Source organism: Heterodontus francisci, chromosome 33, assembly GCF_036365525.1.
Source record: "Heterodontus francisci isolate sHetFra1 chromosome 33, sHetFra1.hap1, whole genome shotgun sequence".
Taxonomy (NCBI): Eukaryota; Metazoa; Chordata; class Chondrichthyes; order Heterodontiformes; family Heterodontidae; genus Heterodontus; species Heterodontus francisci.
The window spans coordinates 29,742,313-29,767,368 of record NC_090403.1 but is presented as its reverse complement, the minus strand read 5'-3'; the positions used below and the strand labels follow the sequence as shown (position 1 = coordinate 29,767,368).

The 25,056-nt window shown below is 44.0% G+C and overlaps 1 protein-coding gene across 2 annotated transcripts in view; it reads right to left on the bottom strand.

Moving 5' to 3' along the window:
* Positions 1 to 25,056, bottom strand: part of LOC137348078 (uncharacterized) — a 49,588-nt gene that overhangs the window by 14,419 nt on the left and 10,113 nt on the right. Inside the window, exons 3-7 of one of the 2 annotated variants that reach the window (XM_068013251.1) lie at positions 23,761 to 23,925; positions 13,144 to 13,194; positions 11,760 to 11,829; positions 10,462 to 10,526; positions 4,736 to 4,778 (exon numbers count right to left, since the gene is read on the bottom strand). In XM_068013251.1, coding sequence (XP_067869352.1) covers positions 4,736 to 4,778; positions 10,462 to 10,526; positions 11,760 to 11,829; positions 13,144 to 13,194; positions 23,761 to 23,925 — 394 coding nt within the window. The remainder of the gene's footprint in view (positions 1 to 4,735; positions 4,779 to 10,461; positions 10,527 to 11,759; positions 11,830 to 13,143; positions 13,195 to 23,760; positions 23,926 to 25,056) is intronic. The other variant, XM_068013252.1, reaches the window with a different exon arrangement.

Below are 25,056 nucleotides of genomic sequence, written 5' to 3'. Positions count from 1 at the left end.
AAATATGAGGTTATCCACTTTGGTAGCAAAAACAGGAAGGCAGATTATCTGAACAGCTATAAACTGAGAGAGGGGAATATGCAGCGAGACCTGGGTGTTCTCGTACACCAGTCGCTGAAGGCAAGCATGCAGGTGCAACAGACGGTAAAAAAGGAAAATGGTATGTTGGCCTTCATAGCGAGAGGATTCGAGTACAGAAGCAGGGATGTCTTGCTGCAATTATACAGGGCCTTGGTGAGGCCACATCTGGAATATTGTGTGCAGTTTTGGTCTCCTTATCTGAGGAAGGATGTTCTTGCTATAGAGGGAGTGCAGCAAAGGTTTACCAGACTGATTCTTGGGATGGCGGGACTGACGTATGAGGACAGATTGAGTCGGTTAGGATTATATTCGCTGGAGTTCAGAAGAGTGAGGGGGGATCTCATAGAAACCTATAAAATTCTAACAGGACTTGACAGGGTAGATGCAAGAAGGACGTTTCTGGTGGTGGGGGACTCCAGAACCAGGGGTCATAGTCTAAGGATACGGGATAAACCTTTCAGGACTGAGATGAGGAGAAATTTCTTCACCCAGAGAGTGGCGAGCCTGTGGAATTCGCTACCACAGAAAGCAGTTGAGGCCAAAACATTGCATGTTTTCAAAAAGGAGTTAGATATAGCTCTTGGGTCTAAAGGGATCAAAGGGTATGGGGCGAAAGCCGGAACAGGCTACTGAGTTGGATGATCAGCCATGATCATAATGAATGGTGGAGCAGGCTCGAAGGGCCAAATGTCCTACTCCTGCTCCTATTTTCTATGTTTCTGTTCTGCTACCATGGAATGGTATTCCTTTCAGGCTGCAAAGTCTGATTTTGTTAAATGCCAGCCTTGGCTTAGCAGTAGCACTGTTGCCTCCAAGTCAGAAGGTTGTTGGTTCAAGCACCACTCTATTGACCTGAGCACACAATTGAGGATGGCACTTCAATGTAGTACCACGACAGTGCTGTACTGTTGGAGGTGCCGTCTTTTGGATAGACCTTGTCTGCCCTCAAGTGGATGTAAAGGTTACCACTGTACTATTTGAAGAGGAGCAGGGGAGTTTTTCTGGTTTCCTGACCAACACTTATCCCTCAACCAATACCTAAAACAAATGATCAGTTATTTATTTGCTGTTTGTGGGACCTTGCGCTCAAGACGGCTGCTGCATTTCTTACAGTACAACAGTGACTACACTTCAAAAGTACTTCAATGCCTCAGGTTGTGCAAGGCATTATATTGTCAAGAAAACATGCCATGCCAAATGAGGATTTTCAATTCATCAGTTGGAAACTTACATTAAACTTTAAAAACAAAGGAAAGCTGGAATATTACAGATAACTTTTACAAAATGGCCACCACTATTTGCATTTGAAAATCTTGCACATTCCAAGGCATCAAAAGTGGAGACACATGTCTGATTAGCCTGTACTCAAAACAATAGCTTGCCCCATTGATTGAACTACCTGAGATCGCTTTCATTAGCAAGACATTCAAAGCCACCCTGGGGCAAAAGGGCGAAACCCTCTAGGGGTGAACAGTGACACTTTAAGGCTTGAGAGATTGAAATTACTGAACTCGAATCTCATTAGAAGTTATCACTGAGACAGTCATGCGATCGTCTGTCCATCTCTGTGAAAGCTGGGAGCTTCCCTTGGATAAGCAGGCAAGCCAGAGACTCAATCGGTGCAGAGCCAGAAGGGCCATCACTCTCTCGCTCCATCCAGAAGGCCTGGTGGGGTGTGTGAAGCAGAGCTACCGGCTGCTAGATCCAAGACAAAGACACTGAGAAAGAAGCCCTCTGCTCAACTGACTCCAAGAACAACTCTCAACGCAGAACTTCAGGACCACAAATTCAACCTGAAGATCACTAAAGCTACCAGTCACCTCAGACTGTGTATTATTTTTATTTGTTCTGGACTCGACTCCAACACAAATCTATTCCTCCTCACACAGTAATCTATTTGTGTGTGTGAGATTCTCGTGTGAGTGTGCGTAGAAGTGTAACGTAATTTTTAAAAATTTAGATTGGGTTTAGATTTTTTAAGTATAATAAACTCACCTCTTGTTTAAACGCGAGAAAACCTGTCCGATTGGTTCTTTGACAATCACAACAAAGATGGAAGGTAAAACACTCACTGAAGTGGTAAACACATCCACTATTTAAAAAGGAATAAGAGGAAGGACAAGAGGGGAGCCTTGTGATCCCTCCTCACCTGATCGTAATAATATAAATACAAGTTCTATCTTTTCTCTAAAGACATGCTACTTTAATTGCTGTTTGGTGAGGGGAACTTGATGAAAATGCATTAGTCAGTTTCAAGCTGAAGCTCAGAAACACTCAGGCCCCAATATTAAATGAGGAGGCAGGGGAGCCCAGCAGTGGCCAAAGAAATTGACAAGACTGGTGTCACGGACTGCTAAAAGGAACACATCTTTACCTTAACTTACACAGTTGGTGCTCCCCATCTCAATTTGCTGCCAACCATCGAACAGTGCGGGCCTTCCCGGCATGCAGTTAAGTTTAAGCTGCAACTTTTTGCATGAGCCTCACTGATGGCCTGATTTGATTGTTTTTTCATTTAAATGTCCAAGAATGGGGAAGGGTTGCTCGATCCCAAAATTTTAACCCCATTCAGTATTTTTAAAAAATAGTGTAACGTCTCAGGTTTAACCTCTACACTACACTACCATTTTTATTAGGCTGCATTTGCTGACAATGCAACCACTAGGTGGTGCTGAACTGGCAAATGCACAAACGCAGCCTCGTTGACTGAAGCGTCACTCTCTGCGATGTCTCAGGCAGCTGCCAATAATAAAAATGGTGCTGCTCAATTTGACACAAAAAGCCTCCACACACCCCCAACAGTACCCCGCTCCCACTTGCAATTGCCACTTCTGTTCCCCGCTCCATCCCGCTGTTCTCTCCTGCGCCCGGCTGCACACCGCTCACTCCCTGCCTCACTGCCTGGAGAAGCAGCGCGGGGGGGTTGGAAAGGGGGAGGGAGCAAGTGGGGTGCTAGTGGCGAGGCGGAAAGCGAGTGGCGGGATGGAGCGGTGAGCAGGCGGGAGCGGTAAAGTGGAGCAGCGAGCACGCAGGAGCGGCAAAATGGAGCGGCGAGCAGGCGGGAGCGGCAAAATGGAGTGGCGAGCAGGCGGGAGCGGCAAAATGGAGCGGTGAGCACGTGGGAGCGGCAAAATAGAGCAGCGAGCAAGTGGGAGCAGCAAAATGGAGCGGCGAGCACGCAGGAGCGGCAAAATGGAGCAGCGAGCAGGCAGGAGCGGCAAAATGGAGCAGCAAGCAAGTGGGAGCAGCAAAATGGAGCGGCGAGCACGCAGGAGCGGCAAAATGGAGTGGCGAGCACACGGGAGCAGCGAAAACGTGGGAGCGGCAAGCACGCGGGGGCAGCAAAATGGAGCGGCGAGCACGCAGGAGCGGCAAAACGGAGCAGCGAGCAGGCGGGAGCAGTCTCGAGTATGCGGGCGCAGGAGACACCAGCGAGAGGGAGCAGGGAAGAGAAGCAGTGATTGAGGCGCCGATTGTGGGAGGGAGCAGGGTACTGTTGGAGGGAATGGAGGCAGCGATCGCAGCCATTGAAGGGTGAAGCAACACTTGGACGTCATTACGTGGTGACATTGACTTGTGGATGCGTAGACCTCTACTGGCAAGCATGCAAATGTTTAGACACACTGATGGCGTCAGCAATTGCTCTATGCATGTTCTGCGACGTCAGGAAACACTTTGTTTTTATTAATGAAATGCAATACAATGGTCTATTCCAACCTGAGATGCACAGCAACAAGTTACTACACATGCAGATCAGCAACTCAGAGGGTGGAATTCTATGCTCTCCCCTCTACAGAAACTTAGTCCGGGGCAGGAACGGCCTTTCTGCCCCACCGCCAATTGAGGCCCTTAACTGGGCAATTAATCCCTGATTAAGGGCCTCTTCCCGCCACAGCCGCAATTACCCATGCATCAGGCAGCCCTGTCGCTGCTGGGGAGCATGGCACGAACAACCATACGGACTGCTTCCCGGCTCACTCGTTCAAAGGTACAGTGCCCAAACGAGGGACCTGGCATCGGGGAAGGGGGGTGGGGGGGCCCTGAGGGCCACCTCCCCTGCCCTTGCTGTCAGCTCCCTCCCTCCTCCCACAACACCCCGTGAGACCCTTCCAACCCTGACCTACCTGAGGTCTGGCTCCGGCAACGTTCCTTGGCCTCTGGTAGGTGTAGCTACAGCAGCAGCCACCGCTTTTAGGGTGGCACTGCAGCTGCCAGCCTCTGATTGGCCAGCAGCTCTGCAAGGCTGGGACTTCCGGCAATGGGATGCTAAATCCTATGTAAGGCCCGCCACTGTTCAGTTAAGTGCTTAATCAGCACTAAATTTGGCGGGTCTTCCGTAGAAGAGGCGATGCGGGGATCTCGGTGTCTGTTTCCTCGACGTCGAGACCCTTGTCGCAAGTGTAAAATTCCCCCCAGAGTATCTATTATTTTGGGAAAGGCAGGGAAGCAGCAACAGAGGTTGATGTAATAAAATTAATTGCCTCTACATTTACAGAACATTTCCTATGATTAATAAAACTTGCTGAATGAAACAGGACAGCCAATATTTACAAATTTAATGTTAACTAAACACTGAGCATATAAATTGCCAAACTATTTTTGTCACTAACATTGAAAATTACATGCAAATCACATGAGTTATATCATAACTGACCTTTTGTACTCTTGCAGATGGATTTAGGTGAATGACCATTTCCCTGCAAAACATCCCAAAAGACAATTAATTTCAAGAATGGAACTTGAAAAAGCTTAATTTAAAAACAGTTTCAGTGTCATGTACATTTTCTGCCCCTCTAAAGCCAACAGTGTATTGTTGGTTAAATATTATTATGCATAGTAATATCACTCAATATAAAATTTGTCATGGAGGAGTTTATAAATTTGCATCTCAGTGTAACTAGTGTTTGGTATTCAGGGCTACCGGATTGGTATAACTCTTATCATAGGAAGATAGGAACAGGAGTAGGCCATTCAGCCCCTCGAGCCTATCCAGCCATTCAATGAGATCATGGCTGATCCGCAGCCTAATCCATATACCTGCCTTTGGCCCATATCCCTTAATATCTTTTCTTAACAAAAATCTATCTATCTCAGATTTAAAATGAACTGTTCTAGCTTCAACTGCTGTTTGTGGGAGAGAGTTCCAAACCTCTACCACCCTTTGCGTGGAGGTGCTTCCTAACATCTCTCCTGAACGGTCTGGTCCTAATTTTTAGACTATGCCCCCTAGTTTTAGAATCTCCAACCAGTGGAAATAGTTTATCTTTATCTAGCCTGTCTTTTCCTGTTAATATCTTGAAGACTTCAATCAGATCACCCCTTAACGTTCTAAATTCTAGCAAAATCAGGCCTAATTTGTGTAATCTCTCCTCGTAACTTAACCCCTGCAGTCCAGGTATCATTCTTGTAAACCTACGTTGTATTCCCTCCAAGGCCAATATATCCTTCCTAAGGTGTGGTGCCCAGAACTGCTCACAGTACTCCAAGTGGGGTCTAACTAGGGTTTTGTACAACTGCAGCATAACCTCTGTGTCTTCATACTCCAATCCTCTGGATATAAAGGCTAGCATTCCATTAGCCTTTTAGATTATTTTCTGCACTTGCTCGTGGCATTTTAAAGATCTATGCACCTGAACCTCCAAGTCTCTTTGGACATCCTCTGTACTTAACCTCTTCCCATTTAGAAAGTACCCTGCTCTATCCTTTTTTGGTCCAAAATGGATAACTTCACACTTGCCCGCATTGAAATCCATCTGCCAGTTTTGCCCACTCACCTAGTCTTAAATATCTCTTTGCAATTTTATGCTATCATCTAGACTGTCTACAATGCTGCCTAACTTTGTATCATCAGCAAATTTGGATATATGACTTATTATGCCATCATCCAAGTCGTGAATGAATAATTTGAATAATTGAGGCCCCAACACAGATCCGTGCGGGACACCAATAGTCACATCCTGCCAATCGGAGTACTTACCCATTATCCCCACTCTCTGTTGCCTACAACTCAACCAACTTCCTAAACATGTCAATAATTTGCCCTCAACTCCATGGGCTTCTACCTTAGTTAACAGTCTCTTATGTGGGACTTTATCAAATGCCTTCTGGAAGTCCATATAAATAACATGCATGGACACTCCCCTGTCCACTACCTTAGTCACCTCTTCAAAAATTTCAATGAGATTCGTCAGGCATGACCTTCCCGACATGAATCCATGCTGGCTGTCCCTGATTAACTGAAATTTTTCTAGATGTTCAGTCACCCTATCCTTGATTATAGACTCCAGCAACTTGCCCACCACAGATGTCAGGCCAACTGGTCTGTAATTTCCTTGGTTCTCCCTTTCACCCTTTTTAAAAAGTTGAGTGACATGTGCAAATTCCAATCCAGAGGGACCACTCCTGAATCTAGGGAACTCTGAAAGACTATACAATGTGCTCGCCTATTTCCTTTAACACCCTCGGATGGAAACCGTCAGGTCCTGGGGTTTTCTCACTCTTTAGTTCCATTAATTTTCTTGTTACTGATGATTTACTTACGTTAATTGTATTAAGCCCCTGTCCCCTATCGGCTATTAATTTTTTCGGGACTTCCAACAAGTTATCCTCCTTTTCAACTGTAAATACTGAGGCAAAGTAATTGTTCAACATGTCTGCCATTTCCCCATTATCAATGACAATATCTCCAGTTTCAGCTTTTAGGGGGCCTACATTGCTCTTGACCACCCGTTTTCCCTTTATGTAACTATAAAGTTTCTTCTTATTGATTTTGATGTCCCTTGCAAGTTTCTTTTCATAATCTCTTTTGGTAGCTCTTATAAACTGCTTTGTGACCCTTTGCTGGTCTTTGTATCGATCCCATTCGGCCGGATCTGTGCTGCGTTTTGCAATTTTGTAAGCCATTTCTTTTTGTTTTATGCTATCCTTAATCTCTTTAGTTGTCCATGGCTGTTTTTTCTGTGAAGTGGAGCTTTTTCTCCTCGGGGGTATATATTTGCTCTGTATTTCGTTAAATATTTTAAAAAATATTCTCCACTGTTCTTCAGTCGTTTGACCCGTTAACAGATCTACCCAGTTTACCGTGGACAGTCTCTGTCTCATCCCGGTAAAGTCAGCCTTACCCAAGTCTAAAATTCTAGTAGCTGATTCGTGCTTTTCACTTTCAAAAGCTACCTTGAATTCGATCATGTTGTGATCACTATTTGATAAATGTTCACGCAGTTAGGCTACTAATTAAATTTGGCTCATTACTCATAACTAAATCTAATATTGCCTGTCCCCTTGTTACATCTAGGACATATTGCTGTCGGAAACTATCCTGGACACATTCCAGAAATTCACTACCTTCTGACAGGTGCTAGCCTGCCTCTCCCAATCTATGTCCAACTTAAAATCCCCCATTAATACTACTCTGCCTTTGTTACGCACTTGCCCAATTTGTGCATTGATACAATCTAACACCTCAGAACTGCTACCAGGGGGTCTTATACACAACACCCATTACAGTTTTAGATCCTTTACTATTCTTCAATTCCACCCATAAGGTCTCCACTGGATGCTTTCCCCTTATTATATCCTCCCTCACCAATGAGGTGATATTATTTCTAATCAGTGAGGCTACTCCACCCCCTCTGCCATTTTCCCTGTCCCTCCTGTAAACTTTAAAACCAGGTATATTTAGTTCCCAGTCCCGACCATCCTGCAGCCACGTCTCCGCAATGGCCACCACATCATAATTTTCTATTTGAATTTGCTCCTGCAGTTCATCTAGTTTATTTCTTACACTCCGTGCATTTGTATATAGGACTCTTATTTGGGCTATACTCCCTAATCTGTCTCTCAGCATTGGTGCTTTATTCGCCTGTGTATTACTTCTCTCTTCTGGTTTAACCAGTATACTTCTTGCAGTTTGGTAACAGCCTCACCACTAACCTGCATTCCTACCTTCTCCTTAACTTCCTGTTTTTCCATGTAACTTAACCCTCCCCGCCACTATTTAGTTTAAAGCCCTATCTACAGCCCTCGTTATACAATTCGCCAGGACTCTGGTCCCAGCATGATTCAGGTGGAGCCCGTCCCATCGGAACAGCTCCATCCTTCCCCAGTACTGGTGTCAATGTCCCACGAATTCGAACCCATTTCTCCCACACCAATCTTTGAGCCCCGCATTTACCTCTTTAATCTTATTGACGCTTTGCCAATTTGCTCGTGGCTCAGGTAGTAATCTGGAGATTACCACCTTTTTGGGTCTGCTTTTTAATTTAGCCCCTAGCTGCTCATATTCCCTCAGCAGAACCTCTAACCTCGCTCTACCTGTATCGTTGGTACCAATGTGGACCATGACAACTGGATGTTTCCCCTCCCACTCCAAGTTCCTCTGCAGCCCAGATGAGATATCCCGAACCCTGGCACCAGGTAGGCAACAGAGCCTTTGGGACTCTCGATCCTGGCCACAGAGAACAGTGTCTATGCCCCTAACAATACTATTCCCGATTACGATTACATTTCTCTTTTCTCCCCCCACCTGAATGGCTCCCTGTACCACGGTGCTGTGGTCAGTTTGCTCATCCTCCCTACAGTCTCTGCTCTCGTCCACACAGCGAGCAAGAATCTCGAACCTGTTGGACAAGGACAATGGCTGAGGCTCCTGCAGCACTAACTCCTGGATCCCTCTACCTGCCTCACTCACAGTCACACCCTCCTGTCCCTGACCACTGGCCGAATTCACAGTAGTTAATCTAAGGGGTGTGACTGCCTCCTGAAACACAGCGTCCAGGTAACTCTCCCCCTCCCTGATGTGTCGCAGTGTCCGAAGCTCAGACTTCAGCTCATCAACTCTGAGCCAGAGTTCCTCGAGCAGCCAACACTTGTTACAGATGTGGTCACTAGGAACCACAATGGGGTCCACCAGCTCCCACATCATGCAGGTACAACACATCGCCTGGCCCCACATCTCTATTTTACTTAATTATTTAACTCTTATCAATTGCACCAAATATGTTTCTTTCTTCCAGGCACTTTAGGTTATCCCATGGAGTTAATTACAAATGTAAACTTACAGTAACTAAAGCATTGTCCTAGTTGCATGCTTGACTGACCAAAGAATTACAGATGGCATGAAGTAATCATGATCACATTTATTCAAGTGGTTCAGATGACATAAGCAACAAAAGCACAATTCTGAACCCTTCAGACTTAATTTTTTTTTTGAATATTTATACTATAGGCCTAGATTTTGCAATTGAATGGCTTTGCCATTCACCTCACGTACAGCTGCCCAAGGACTTTTAGTGGGCTCATTCGTGGAGACTGCCAGTCATCTGGCATTTGTTTGAATGTGGCGCCCTCTAAAGGGACCTGCAGAATCTGTGAGCAGGAGAAGCAACAGGGAGGCTCTTCAACCAATCAGATTGAAGAATCCGCACAGACACACAGGCTTCAAAGCAGGAAATATTTATTACATTTAAATCATTGCACAGGATTGGGTCATACACATGGGATTAAGCAAAACACATGAGTAAAACCAAAAACTATTATTTTACTTTTAAAAAAAAATTTTAAGATTAATTTTCTTCTGAGGCACTACATTTGTAAAAGTAATTTTTCAGGACCAAAGAGGTTGTTTAGCTTTAATTATCACTTACTATACTGTTAAAAATTCAGTTATTCTTGTTTGTACAAGCCCTAACTTTTACATCTGTCCTTAGAACAAGAGTAGTGGGTAATTAGCTTAAGTTCACACCATTAGTGATTTCTGTGTAGATTCTATTGGCAAAGGCTGCAACAGCCCAGCCTGTGGAGCAGCAGGGTAGCGCTGACAGTAACTTAAGGATTTTCACATTTAATTCGTCATGTGTGGATGCCAGAAGTTACTTCAGCTTTACCCAGTAACAATGGCAAGGGCCAATAGCTTTGTTGTTAGTACAGCGAAAGCTGGGCTATTATTGCAGTCAAATGAAAACAATTACCAACAGTTCCAAGACTGCAGCTGTTACACTGAATAAAGAGTCACAAGAACACGGTCATCACTACATAATACAGCAGCAGCAGGTTACATAGTAAAATAGCAAATTGTGCAGCTCTAAAACAAGAATTTAACAACTCAGCATATCGTATTTTAGAATTGCATAATTATAAAGGGTGCTAATCAGGCAACTATATTCTACATCATCAATAAAACTTCCTGGTCTTACAATCAGAGCTGAAGTTTCATTAAAATGCTCAATGTTTTACTGAAACTACACAAAAAGCTATAAATAGTGGAACGTGACTAATTCAACTAGGCTTTGCTCAGAATTCCCTGAATTGCTCTTCTGGCCTCTATTATTTGAACTACAGTCTATCTCAGGTTTAAAATATATGTCCACATGCAAAACTCACCTCAGTTTTTCTATTGGCATTTAGCAATTCCTTAACACCCCTTTTTTCAAAATATGCCAACAGATCTTTGTCGCAGTTAAGGTTCAAAAACTTTGTGGGGTACATGCAAGATTTTAAACAAATGTCAGAATATATATAAATCATGATAAACTCTGAACAATTTTTATGCATAGGTTGTGGATCTGCTGTAACATTGCTCAGGGAGGATGTATTTCATAAGGAGAGATTGGGTTTATAAGGTGTTGCAAAGTGTTGCGAATATTGGTTAAAAATAATCAACGGATGGAAAATTAATTAAATGGTAGAAAGAATTCATATAAAAATAAATATAACTGAACAAATGGGATGTTGTTAATTGCAAAGTTTTATTTAATTGTAGAAGTTTATGGGATAAAAGGGCTAGGAGATAAAAAAGCATATGAAATATAGAAAGTATTCATGAAAACTCTACAATTGGATAAAGCACCTCCTACATCCACAACCTCTAACCACCGAAAAGGACAAGAACAGCAGAAGCATGGCACACCATCACCTACAAGTTACCCTCCAAGACACACACCATCCCAACTTAGACATATGTTGTAGCTCCTTCATAGATGTTGGGTAAAAATCCTGGAACACCCTGCTTAACAGCATTGTGGAAGTATCTGCGTCACATGGACTACAACGGTTCAGGAAGGTAGCTTACTACCCCTTTCTTAAGGGCAATAAACATTGGCCTTGCTAGAAACATCCATATCCTCAGAATGAATAATTAAAAGAAACTAAAACATATTTGTATAAGTAAGATGTGTACTATATACTATATAAGGGCCAAGGTCAAATGCTGCATTTAGGCCAGGCAAGGGAGGATTAATTTGCCCCAGGTATGGCTACTTTACAAAATTGATGATACAATGTCAGCAACAAAGCCAAAATAATTTATTTAGTGTTTGCTGCAAAATTGCAGTTTTCCTTCAGTGTTGTTATTTTCCTAATATTTTAGGTTCTGGTAGCCATTGCAGCTCTTTTGGGATTCTGGTTCTTCTCAACTTGACACTTGGACATGAAAGATTTTATAATGGACACACATATGCACACTGCCTTCGCCACACAGTGGTAGCTTTAATCTATTACAGATTAACAGATACAATATTATAGCAGAGTCTGTGCAATCTGCAAATATTTTCTGGTATGAATTAATTATGCAAATTTTAAAATACAACAAATTTGATAAATTATATAGTTAATAGTGTAAAACTCACACACATACAATCAGTATTCAATACAATAGCTATTTTCACAATTAGAAAGGATACCATCAAGATGTAGGATTTTCATTCCCCAGGAACGCGCATTGGCCAAAATACTGTTACTACCACCACATTCCTGTCAGAAGAAAAAAAAAATTAGAGGGAATATTAGCAGCATTGCTTTTCAATTTTTGCATTTGAAAATCATGTTAACACAAGTAAGCTTTTGCTATGTTGTTAGAACTAACAACATCTCGCTTCAATAATCTAGTCTGTATATGAGCAAAACTATCAAATTCAATCTTGCTTAATTACATGAAATTAAGGATGGATTCATTTCTTCGGAGTAATTCTGTAAAGAAAGAACAGGAATATTCTATTTTTCTACTTATCCTTATAATTGTGTGAAAATTTAACAGTCTCTAAGTTTAAGCAAGTAAGAAAAATTAAGGAAAAGACTGTTAGGCTTATTGAATCGCATCCCTCTACGGCCCAAAATCTTCAATTTTTGCATTAATTGTTTTTTTTGAAAATTCTTATTGCTTTTGTATTGACCACACTACCAGGCAAATTATTTCGAATGTTTACCATTCTTGGAAAACTATTTTCCAAATTCTTTTTTCATTCATTCATGTCATTTAGTTTTATTTTCCTTGCCGACAGTGAAGTAATAATCTGGGTCTACTATATATCATTTTTTAAAAATACCTTGATAGGGTCCCCCCTTTAACTCCTGTTTTTGAGCTTTTCTAATCTTTCTTCAAATGGCACTTACTGTGGACAAATGCAAGATTATGAGACGAGAGAAGAGAAATAAACAGTAGGAAAGTAAACTAAATGCTCTAGAATACAGGACGAGAGAGAAATAGATCTGGAGGAATTGATGGATAGTTCAATGAAACTGACAACTGTATGTAGGCAGCAGTAAGGAAAATCAACTGGATCATAGGACATATAGCCAGAGGGATACAGCACATACTAGCAGATGATAACGACTCTGTACAAGACATTGGTACAATCATATCCAAGGATACACCCATGCAGGCAGCGAACACAAAGGAGGCTAGGAGCGTGAGCACAAGCTGTGTACTAGGTTCATTAGACTCACTGACTCAATGCAAATTTGGTGGCTCCCCATAATGTAGAAAATAATGAGCAGTGTTCCAACCATACAGCAACAGATGGCATTGCGAGATACCAAACAGAACAGGAATCTGGCTGATATTTGTCTTCTGTATCTCCAGAGGCCAAGCCTAGCAACTTTCACTGCTAAACCAGCAGAGATCAGCTAACTCAACAGACCAAAGACTGAATTTGGGGCCTTTCAGTTTACATAGCTCAGTACCAGAACTCATCCACTAAGCCACGACCAACCTTTGTTGATTAAATGGGAAACATTTTAATATCTGGTTTGAACAATTTAGTGAATGTTGACAAAACAGCTTCTTACATTGTTCTTGATCACTGTTTCAAGTAGTCGTTTTCCCCTGCTGATCTGCATCTGAAAGAAAGATTAGTTACAAACACCAAAGTAATATTTCAGAACAGTAAACTTCTGAAAGGATGAATTTTCTTGATGGAAACCTGGATAAGGAGTGACGACACCTTCCCCCTGAATGAAGCCTCACTGTCTGGCTAAACCTTTCAACGCTTGCCCCACTTGGTGGCAAAAAAGCTATCACCAGATGATACCTTAGTCTGTCCCCCTGCTCCTGTGGTACTTTTGTCTCCTTTGAACATCTCTGCTTGCCTCTCATTTGAAATCCTTGTTCCCTCCTGCACACCTAAGTACTATAAAAATGTCCTCACCGAGATATCTTCATTGCTTTCCTCCCTCAGCCTTGGCACCAAGTGACGTCACATACTCAGTGATTTCAACCTGCATCTCAATTCATCATGATCTCTCTCCTCTGACTTCACTGCCCTCCTATCCTCCTTTGATCTCTTTCACCATATGAACTCCACAACCCACATTCACAGCCACCCCCTTGACTTTGCCATCTCATGTGGCCTCACTACTCCCATCGTGTCAATCACAGATAAGGCTATCTAATTACTTCCGCGCATCGTTCTCCACCCACGTTCCCCTTTTTATCCTACTTCCTTTTGTGTCTATCCCTGGGAAAAAACACTCTCCCAATTCACTTACAACTCCACTTTCAAAATCCCAACTGTCTAGCCTTTGGCCTTCCATTCACCACAACATTTCTGCAGCTGTTAATCTGCTAACTACACCCTCATCTCCACCTTTGATCCCCTAAATCCCATTAAAGCAAATACTCGCTCTCACCCTGGCTGTTGCCCCTGAAATGGCCCTCATCGCCACTCCCTTAAGTCCAAGGAACACTTACTTGAATGGATGAGAACTGGTTTAGTCATTCATTGCCAGATCGGGCTAGGTCACAAAGCAGTATCAAGTTCTGTTCTTGTCTGCCAAAACTGTTGACTATTCCAGGATCATCCTCGAATGCAAAGATAACCCGACTTCTCTTCTGCAAACAGTCTTCTTCAACCCCTCTCTCCTCCATCCCTATCTCCAAGTGCAAGGAGCTTATACAGGTCATAGAGTCATACAGCATAGAAACAGGCCCTTCGGCCCACCGCATCCATGCCGACCATAATGCCTATCTATACTAATCCCACCTGCCTGCATTAATTCCCTATCCCTCTATGCCTTGCTCATTCAAGTACCTGTCCAGATGCCTTTGAAATGTTGCTACTGTTCCTGCCTCCACCACCTCCTCAGGCAGCTCATTCCAGATATCCACTCTTCTTTGTGTGAAAAATTTACCCCTTTAATCCCCCTCCCTCTCACCTGAAATCTATGCCCTCTAGTTTTAGTCACCCCTACCATGGGAAACAGACTCTGGCTATCTACCCTATCTATGCCTCTCATAATTTTATATACCTCTATCATGTCCCCTCTCAGCCTCCTTCGCTCCAGGGAAAACAGACCCAGCCTATCCAATCTCTCTTTATAACTCAAGCTCTCCAAACCAGGCAACATTCTTGTGATTCTTTTCTGCACCCTCTCTAGCTGAATCACATCTTTCCTGTAGTGCGGCGACCAGAACTGCACACAGTACTCCAAATGCAGCCTAACCAACGTTATGTACAACTGTAACATGACGTCCCAACTCTTGTACTCAATGCCTCGGCCGATGAAGGCAAGCATTGCCATACAGCTTCTTCACCACCCTGTCTACCTGTGTTGCCACTTTCAGGGAACTATGTACTTGCACCCAAGGTCTCTTTGCTCAAGAACACTCCCCAGGGCCCTGCCATTCACTGTAAATGTCCTGCCCTGGTTTAACTTCCCAAAATGCATCACTTCAAACTTGTCTGCGTTAAATTCCATTTGCCACTCCCTTGCCCACTTTCCCAGTTGATCTATATCCTGTTGTAACCTTAGACAACCTTCTTCACTGTCCAATATACCACCAATTTTGGTGTCATCTGCAAACTTACTAATTATGCCCCTTACATTCACATCCAAGTCATTAATATATATGACAAACAACAGAGAGCCCAGCACCGATCCCTGCGGCACACCACTGGTCACTGGCCTCCAATCTGAAAACAACCCTCCACTACCACCCTCTGCCTCCTATCACCAAGCCAATGTTGTATCCAATTTGCTAGCTCACCCTGGATCCCATATGTTCGAACCTTCTGGACCAGACTACCATGTGGGACCTTGTCAAAAGCCTTGCTAAAGTCCATGTAGACAACGTCCATCGCCCTGCCCTCGTCAATCCTCTTGGTCACCTCCTCGATTTCCCATGCACAAAGCCATGCTGACTATCCCTAATCAGACCATGCCTTTCCAGATGCATATAAATCCTACCTCTCAGAATTCCTTCCAATAACTTTCCCACCACTGATGTAAGGCTCACCGGCCTGTAGTTCCCTGGCTGCCCTTCTTAAATAAAGGTACAACATTAGCTATCCTCCAGTCTTCCGGTACCTCACCTGTGGCTAACGATGATACAAAAATCTCTGCCAGGGCCCCAGCAATCTCCTCCCTTGCTTCCCAGAGCATCCTAGGATTCACCTGGTCAGGCCCTGGGGATTTATCCACCTTAATGCGCTTCAAAACCTCCAAGACCTCCTCCTTTGTAATGTTGATACGCTCCAGGATATCGGTGTTCCCTCCCTTGAACTCACTAGCTTCCATGACCTTCTCCAAGGTAAATATGGATGAATATTTAAGACCTCACCCATTTCCCATGGCTCCACACATAGATTGCCACACTGATCCTTAAGGGGACCGTCTGTCTCCCTTGCTACCCTTTCACTCTTAATATACTTATTGAATCTTACAGGATTCTCCTTTATCTTATCTACCAGGGAAATCTCATGGCCCCTTTTTGCCCTCCTAATTTCCTCCCCTATACTCCTCGAGGGACTCACTCGATCCCAGCTGCCTATACCTGACATATGCCTCCTTCTTTGTCCTGACCAGACCCTCAATATCCCTCGTCAGCCAAGGTTCCCTAAACTTGCCAGCCTTGCCCTTCCATCTAACAGGAACATGCCGGCCCTGAACTCTTCCTATCTCACTTTTAAAAGCCTCCCACTTGCCAGACGTCCCTTTACCTGTAAACAGCCTCTCCCATTCAACTTTTGAGAGTTCCTGTCTGATGCCATCGAAATTAGCCTTCCCCCAATTTAGGACTTCAACCTGAGGACCAGTCCTATCCTTTTCCATAACTATTGAAGCTAATAGAGTTATGGTTACTGGTCCCAAAGTGCTCCTCCACTGACACATCAACCACCTGCCCATCCTCATTTCCTAAGAGGAGGTCGAGTGTAGCCCCTTCTCTAGTAGGGCCATCCACATACTGCTTCAGAAAACTGTCCTGGACACACTTAACAAATTCTTCCCCACCTGATCCCTTAACACTAAGGCAGTCCCAGTCAATATTAGGGAAGTTAAAATCACCTACTATTACAACCCTATCATTCCTACACCTATCTGTGACTTCCCTACATATATGCTCCTCCACTTCCCTCTGACTATTGGGGGCCTATAGTATAATCCCATCAAAGTGATCACCCCTCTCATTTCTAAATTCTACCCATACGGCCTCGCTGGACATTCCCCCCGGAATATCCTCTCTAAGTACTGCCGTGACGTCCTCCCTAATCAATAGTGCAACTCCCCCTCCTCTCTTACCTCCACCTCTGTCACGCCGGAAAGATCGATACCCCGGAACATTGAGCTGCCAGTCCTGCCCATCCCTCAACCACCTTTCCGTAATAGCAATATCACAATCCCATGTACCGATCCATGCTCTGAGTTCATCTGCCTTACCTGTAAGGCTCCCGGTCCTGCCCCTGCCTGGCCTACCTACTGGACTTGCTTGCTTTAACCTCTACATTTGCCTCAACTATCTCATCTGAGAGACTACTACTTTGGGTCCCACCTCCCTGCAAGACTAGTTTAAACCCTCCCGAGTAGTGCTAGCAAACCTCCCCACAAGGATATTGGTCCCCCTCCAGTTTAGATGCAACCCGTCCTTCTTGGACAGGTCACCTCTGCACCAGAAGAGATCCCAATGATCCAAGCAGCTGAAGCCCTCCCGCCTACACCAGCTCTTCAGCCATGCATTCATTTGCCTAATCCTCCTATTCCTACCCTCACTAGCACTATTATCAAAATTGAGATCATCCGATCAGCTGCCTTTGCTGCTTTCCTTCTTTCCCTTAGCCCAATGGGCCAAATTTCCTCAAAGGTTCCCTTCTCCACTAGCCCTGAACTTGCATCTTTCTCAAGTTTATCTCCTATCTCCCCTCATACCCTCTCCTAGATCATCTTGTCCAGGAGACCCACTTACTGCTTCCTTGACCCTATTCCCAATAAACTGCTCACCATCCAACATCCTTTCCTGGCTTCTATGTCAGCTGATATTGTTACCTCTCCTGAGGTACTGTTCCTCTCGTCATCAAATCTGCTGCTATCACCTGATCCTCAAAATAACCAACCCTGGATCTTGTCATCCTTGCAAACTACAGCCCAATCTGCAACATTCCTTCCCTCTCCAAAGTCCCTGAACTTGCTGCTGCCTCCCAAATCTGTGCTCAACTTTCCCAGAACTCTATGTTTGAATCCCTCCAATCTGGTTTCCACTGCTGTCACAGTTCCAAAATAGCTCTTATCAAAGCCACAAATGACATCCTATGTGATGGTGACAAAGCTAAACCATATTTTCTCATCCTTCCTGACCTGCCTGAAACCTTTGACATGGTTGATCACTAACATCCTCCTCCAAAGCCTCTCTACCATTGTCCAGCTAGGTGAGATTGTACTCACCTTGTTCCATTCGTATCTATCTAATCGTACTCAAAGTAACACCTGTAATGGCTTCTCTTCCTGCTTCTGCACTGTTACCTCTGGTGTCTCCCAAGGATCTATCCTTGGCCCCTTCCTATTTCTCATCTATAAACTGCCCCACAGTGACATCACCTGAACAACATCAGTTTCCACATCCACTTGACGAAACCTCATCACCACCTCTTTTGACCCCTCCGCTGTCTCTAAATTGTCAGATTGCTTTTCTAGTATTGGATGAGCAGAAATTTCTCGAATTAAATCTTGGTAAGATCAAAGCCATTGTCTTTGGTCCCCACAGCAAACTACTTTCCCTAGCCACCGACTCCATCTTGCTTCCTGGCAACTTCTGAAGCTAAACAAGACTGTTTGCAGCCCTGGTGTTACATTTGACCTGAAGATGAACTTCCGACCACATATTCGCGCCATTACGCCATTACTAAAACTGCCTATTGCCATCATCGCGCAACTCTGCCCCAGCCTCAGCTCATCTGCTGCTGAAATCTTCATCCATGGCTTTGTTAACTCTAGACTTGACTATTCCAACGCACTCCTGGCAGCCTCCCATGGTCTACCCTCAAACTTGAGGTCATCTAAAACTCTGGTCTACATGTCCTAAATCACACTCTAAATCCTATTCACCCATCATCACTGCGGTCGCTGACTTACAGCGGCTCCTGGTTAAGCAACGTCAGAATTTTAAAATGCCCATTCTTGTTTTCAAATCTCTTCCTCGTCCATCCCGATCTCTGTAATCTGATCCAGCCCTACAATCCGCCAAGATATCCGTCTTCCTCCAACTTAGACATCTTGAGCATCCCCGATTTTAATTGCTCCACCATTGGTGGCCATGCCTTCAGCTGTCAAGGCCCTAAGCTGCGCAATTCCCCCCATAAACCTCTCCGTCTCTCTCTCCTTCTTTAAGATACTCCTTAAAACCTATTTCTTTGACCAAGCTTTTGGCCATCTGCCCTAATATGTTGGCTTAGTTATCAAATTTTGTTTTAATGACACTCCTGTGAAGCACCTTGGGACATTTTACTGTGTTAAATGGATTATATAAAAACAAGTGGACATTGTTCAATGCCACTGCAGCGTGAACATAACTGCAGCCAGATGTCAGAACTGGCCCCTAATACTTGGCACCCATCGCTTTATTCGTTACCCAGTTGAACAATCAGGGGAAACACAATCAGGTGCAACATTACTAGAAAATAAATTATTTGCAAATTTCATATTAATATATCCCTTCTTGTGCACAATATCTAGTTCCAAGAGGCAATCTTGAAATGGTAGCACATGTTCAGTAGCCTATTTTAAAAACAATAAGTCAAGGACTAGAAGCTATATTTAGCCATAGCATCATTAAGCTAAAGGGAGGGGGAGAAGGATCCACCCCAGATCATGAACCTATGGGCAATTTGATAGGATCAGGCTTAATAGTAATGACTCCCACAGTCAAATAGCCATCTGACACTTAATGTTGACAATCACATGAAAAACAGGTGATTGGGAATAGAATCAATGGAATTAATCTTGTGATGCTCATATAAAGTGCACCAATTGAAACTACAAGAACTCACCCTTAAGAGTTATAAAAATGGACTTTTCTGTTAAAACAGTGAACGATGTGTTTCTAAATAGCCACCGAAGGTCAAAATGGCCTGATTTGTGTATTCAAACGGTCCACTGCCTGGCAAGGACGAAAGAATACATTTAAAGCTAAGAGGTGTCAATTGCACCCACCCTAAACCCATCAAGAGACATTTTTGAATTGAATTGAGTTCTTCTTCTGAAACAAAGAAACTGTGAAGAAGCCACAACCTGGGCCATTATTGGTCATTTCAGCAGCAAAGGCCTAAAACTATTTTTGACCTTAAAAGTAGCTCCCTGAAGAGGGGGAAAGAGACCCAGGAAGAAGCATCACCAAAACCTTGTCCAGCAGCAGAGAATTGGTAGTGATCCTCTGTCTTCAAACTGAACTTTCAACCAGAGAAAGAGCTGAACTCAAGAGGTGAGGTGAGAGTGACTGCCCTTGACATCAAGGCAGCATTTTACAGAGTATGGCATCAAGGAGCCCTGGCAAAACTGAAGTCAATGGGAATCAGGGGGAAAACCCTCCGCTGGTTGGAGTCATACCTAGTGCAAAGGAAGACGGTATGGTTGGTTGAGGTCAATCATCTCAGCTCCAACCATCCATCTTCAGCTACTTCATCAATGACCTTCCTTCAATCAGAAGGTCAGAAGTGGGGATGTTCGCTGATGATTGCACAATGTTCAGCACCATTCGCGACTCCTCAGATACTGAAGCAGTCTGTGTAGAAATGCAGCAAGACCTGGACAATATCCAGGCTTGGGCTGATAAGTGGCAAGTAATATTCGTGCCACATAAGTGCCAAGCAATGACCAGCTCCAACAAGAGAGAATCTAACCATCTTCCCAAGATATTCAATACATTACGATCGCTGAATTCCCCACAATCAACATCCTAGGGGTCACCATTGAGCAGAAACTGAACTGGAGTAGTCATATAAATACCGTGACTCCAAGACCAGGTCAGAGGCTAGGAATCCTGCGACGAGTAACTCACCTCCTGATTCCCCAAAGCCTGTCCACCATCTACCAGGCACAAGTCAGGAGTGTGATGGAATACTCTCCACTTGCCTGGATGGGTGCAACTCCAACAACACTCAAGAAGCTCGACACCATCCAGGACAAAGCAGCCTGCTTGATTGGCACCCCATCCACAAACATTCACTCCCTCCACCACCGACAGTGGCAGCAGTGTGTACCATCTACAAGATGCACTGCAGCAACGCACCAAGGCTCCTTAGACAGCACCTTTCAAACCCGCGACCTCTACCAACTTGAAGGACAAAGACAACAAATGCATGGGAACATCACCACCTGCACGTTCCCCTCTAAGTCACACACCTTCCTGACTTGGAACTATATCACCATTCCTTCACTGTCGCTGGGCCAAAATCCTGGAACTCCCTTCCTAATAGCACTGTGGGTGTACCTACCTTACATGGACTGCAGCGGTTCAATGCAGCAGCTCACCACCACCCATCTCAAGGACAATTAAGGATGGGCAATAAATGCTGGCCTAGCTAGTGACACCATGTCCCAAGAATGAATAAAAGAAATTTATACACACCTCAGGCCTGCAACTAATAAGAACTTGACCTCCGAGAGAATTCAACAGGTTTACCGTGAACCCCGAAACCTAACCTCACTTAAAACCACTTACCCCTTTCCCTCTCTATCTGTCTCTTCTTGTGTGTGCGCGCATGAATGGGTGGCGTTGTGACAATTTTGGGATAAGGCATATTGCTCAATAAATAATTAACCTCTTGCTTTAAACCTAGAAGAAAACCTGTCACTGTGTTTATTTGACAAATAAAACACAAAGAGGTCAAAACCCTGATAACAAAAACACTTGCTGTGGTCAGGTGGAAGTTGAAAAGTGGGAACCACCCACACACCTCAGTACATGGCCGTAACAATCTCCAGCATTAGTCATCCTTTTGGGAGAAGGGGGATCTGGGACAAAAGTGGAGGATCAAGGAATAAATGCCAGTATAGTCAACCACACAACTATAGCAGCACTGTCAGGTAGGGCTCTGGATATTTTAATTGTATCCATTTTTAAGAACTGAAAGTATCTGCCAGTTACAACCAAATGTACCAAATTGTGAGAGTGAAAAAAACCCCAAGAAACTTGTTCTTGCCACAGTTACCACTTGGTGTCATTGACAGTGCTATCATGTGGCAGTTACTCAGCAATAACATGCTCACTGATGCTCAGTTTGGGTTCTGCCAGGGCCACTCAGCTCCTGACCTCATTACAGCCTCAGTCCAAATGTGGACAAAAGAGCTGAACTCCACAGCGGAGGTGACAGTAACTGCCCTTGACATCAAGGCATTATTTGACAGAGCGTGGCATCAAGGAGCCCTAGCAAAACTGGAGTCAATGGGAATCAGGGGGAAAACTCTCACTGGTTGAAATCATACCTGGCACAAAGGTAACTGGTTGTGGTTTTTGGAGGTCAATCATTCTTATTCCCAGGACATCACTTCAGGAGTTCCTCAGGGTAGGTCTTAGGCCCGATCAATCATCTTCAGCTGCCTCATCAATGACCTTCCCTCCATCATAAGGTAGAAGTGGGGATGTTCATTGATGTCTGCACAATGTTCAGCACCATTTGCCTCTTCAGATACTGAAGCAGTCTGTGTCCATATTCTGCAAGACCTGGACAACATTCAGGCTTGGGCTGATAAGTGGCAAGTAAAATTCGTGCCATACAAGTGCCAGGCCACAACCATCTCCAACAAGAGAGAATCCAACCAACTCCCCTTGACATTCAATGGAATTATCATCCATGAATCACCCACTATCAACATCCTGGGGGTCACCTGAATTGGACCAGCCATATTAGTACTATGGCTACAAGAGCAGGTCAGAGGCTGGGAATTCTGTGGCAAGTAACTCACCTCCTCAATCCCCAAAGCCTGTCCACCATCTACAAGGCACAAGTCAGGATTGTGATGGAATACTCTCCACTTGCCTGGATGGGTGCAGCTCCAATAACACTCAAGAAGCTCGACACCATCCAGGACAAAGCCTGATTGGCACACCATCCACCACCTTCAACATTCACTCACTTCATCACAGGCACACAGTGGCAGCAGTGTGTACCATCTACAAGATGCACAGCAGCAACTCATCAAGGCACCTTCGATAACACCTTCCAAACCTGCGATCTCTACCACCTAGAAGGACAAGGGCTGCAGCTGCATGGGAACACAACCACCTGCAAGTTCCACTCCAAGCCACACACTATCCTGACTTGGAATTATAATCACCATTCCTTCACTGTCGTTGAGTCAAAATCCTTGAACTCCCTTCCTAACAGCACTGCGGGTGTAGTTACACCACATGGACTGCAGCGGTTTAAGGCGGCGGTTCACCGCCACCTTATCAAGGGCATTTTCTCTCAGATGGGTCGTGAGTCTTTGGAACTCTCTTCCTCAAAAGGCAGTGGAAGCAGAGTCATAGAGTCATACAGCACTGAAACAGGCCCTTCGGCCCACCGAATCTGTGCCGACGAACAACCACCCATTTATACTAATCCTATATTAATCCCATATTCCCTACCACATCCCCACCATTCTCCTATACCTACCTACACTAGGGGCAATTTACAATGGCCAATTTACCTATCCCGCTTTTGTTTTCGGTAAAGGACCCACACAGTCTACCAACACCCTACTAATGGTTCAGAGGTTGATAGATTCTTGAGAAGCAAGGGGGTGGAAGGTTATCAGGGGTAGGTGGAAATGTGGAGTAATCAGTTCAGCCATGAACTTGTTGAATGGCGGAGCAGGCTTGAAGGGCTGAGTGACCTACTCTTGCTCCTAATTCGTATGTTCGTATTTAGGGATGGGCAATAAAATGCCGTGAAAGAATAAAGAAGTCCACTCGTGATTTAAGAACACGCCAACAGAACACACAATTCAGCACAGTTCTGATCAGCCAGCTAAACCGTTGACAGAACAATAAACTCAGACCAAAAGAATGGCAAATTATTTTAATTAGCACCAGGTAGGTCAAAAACAAGACTCTGAGCCCAGTGGACAACATCAAATTGTAATTGTGCACCTTGATTTTATGGAGCAACAGACTGCACACATGCAGAATTTACCATTGCTGCTGATTTGCTCACTTACCGTCTGGCCATCTCTAGGATTGACTGATTGAGAGGATCTAGCTTGGTAGTTTTTCGAATATTCCCTGTTTGGAACAGATGCTGAATTGGCTGATTTACTCCCAAGCTTTGCCTCCCTATTGGAAATCACATAACTCACTTCTTTACTGAGAAAACTTTCTATTGTCTGAAATTCAAAGAGAAAAGCATCCATGTTAGGGGGAAAAAGGTGAACCTATGAAACTGTAACTATATATAAAACAAAACAAATTGTTCATTATTGAATATAATTTCCCAGAAAACACAGGATGAAGTCCAGATAAATGACTTTTCATTTGTTTTGAGCATTCCTTCATAGTGAGATTAAAAAATACTGCACTATACTTCTCCATTTAATAGATTCAGTGAAGGTATCCCAACAACGGCTGAGATATTGGAAAGCAACTGATGCTCACAGAGTAGTATCTCAACAAGACAGTGTCTTCAGGAAAGAGGAAGAGAAAAAGCTTTAAAGATTGTAAACAGCACTTCAGATCACATCACTAAACATCTGCAGATACATTTTCCAGTAAGAGTCACTGGGTAATAATTAATAGCAGACACCCTGAAAGACCCCCCCTCCCACCCCCCGCACCAAACACCTTGGACACATGCCCCCACCCCGCCCACTGGGGCACTGAGTTGAATTGTAGCTCCCATACTGCTATCTTCAATAATTCAGCTAACTAACAGGCCAGGGTAACACACCTTGGAACTTCCTGGTTTGTATTTTCAGCTACTTACTGGACAGACCCGCTTTGCTAATCGTGGAAGTCCCCTGACAAGTTTCAGTCTTTCAGCTGCTGCATTCAGAATTGGCAGGTTGAACAAAAATCAGAGATGTTTGGTCTAGATTTGCTGTTTGCAACAGTTATAGTAGGAGATGGTGCAGGGTTCCCAAAATTATTTCTCAAAAATCATAACTAGTAGTTCATATATGGTGGAATGTGCCCCCTGTCAAGATACTTACTATTTGTTTTTATATTCTATGCAACATTAAATCTCATTTAGATTTTAAAAATAATTCCTCATTTAAACAGTCTCTAAAAAAAAGTGGTTAGGATGAAGATTCACCGTTAACATCTTAATTCTTCTATTTCCCCACATAAACAAAAGAACAAAGAAAATTACAGCACAGGAACAGGCCCTTCGGCCCTCCAAGCTTGCGCCGATCAATGGCCTTTCTGAAAAAGTTTTCATTCCAACTCTTGACCACTACCTGCACTGTCTGTTTTGGTCAGTCCTCTAAAGTAACTTTCCTTGCTGACCATACAATTTT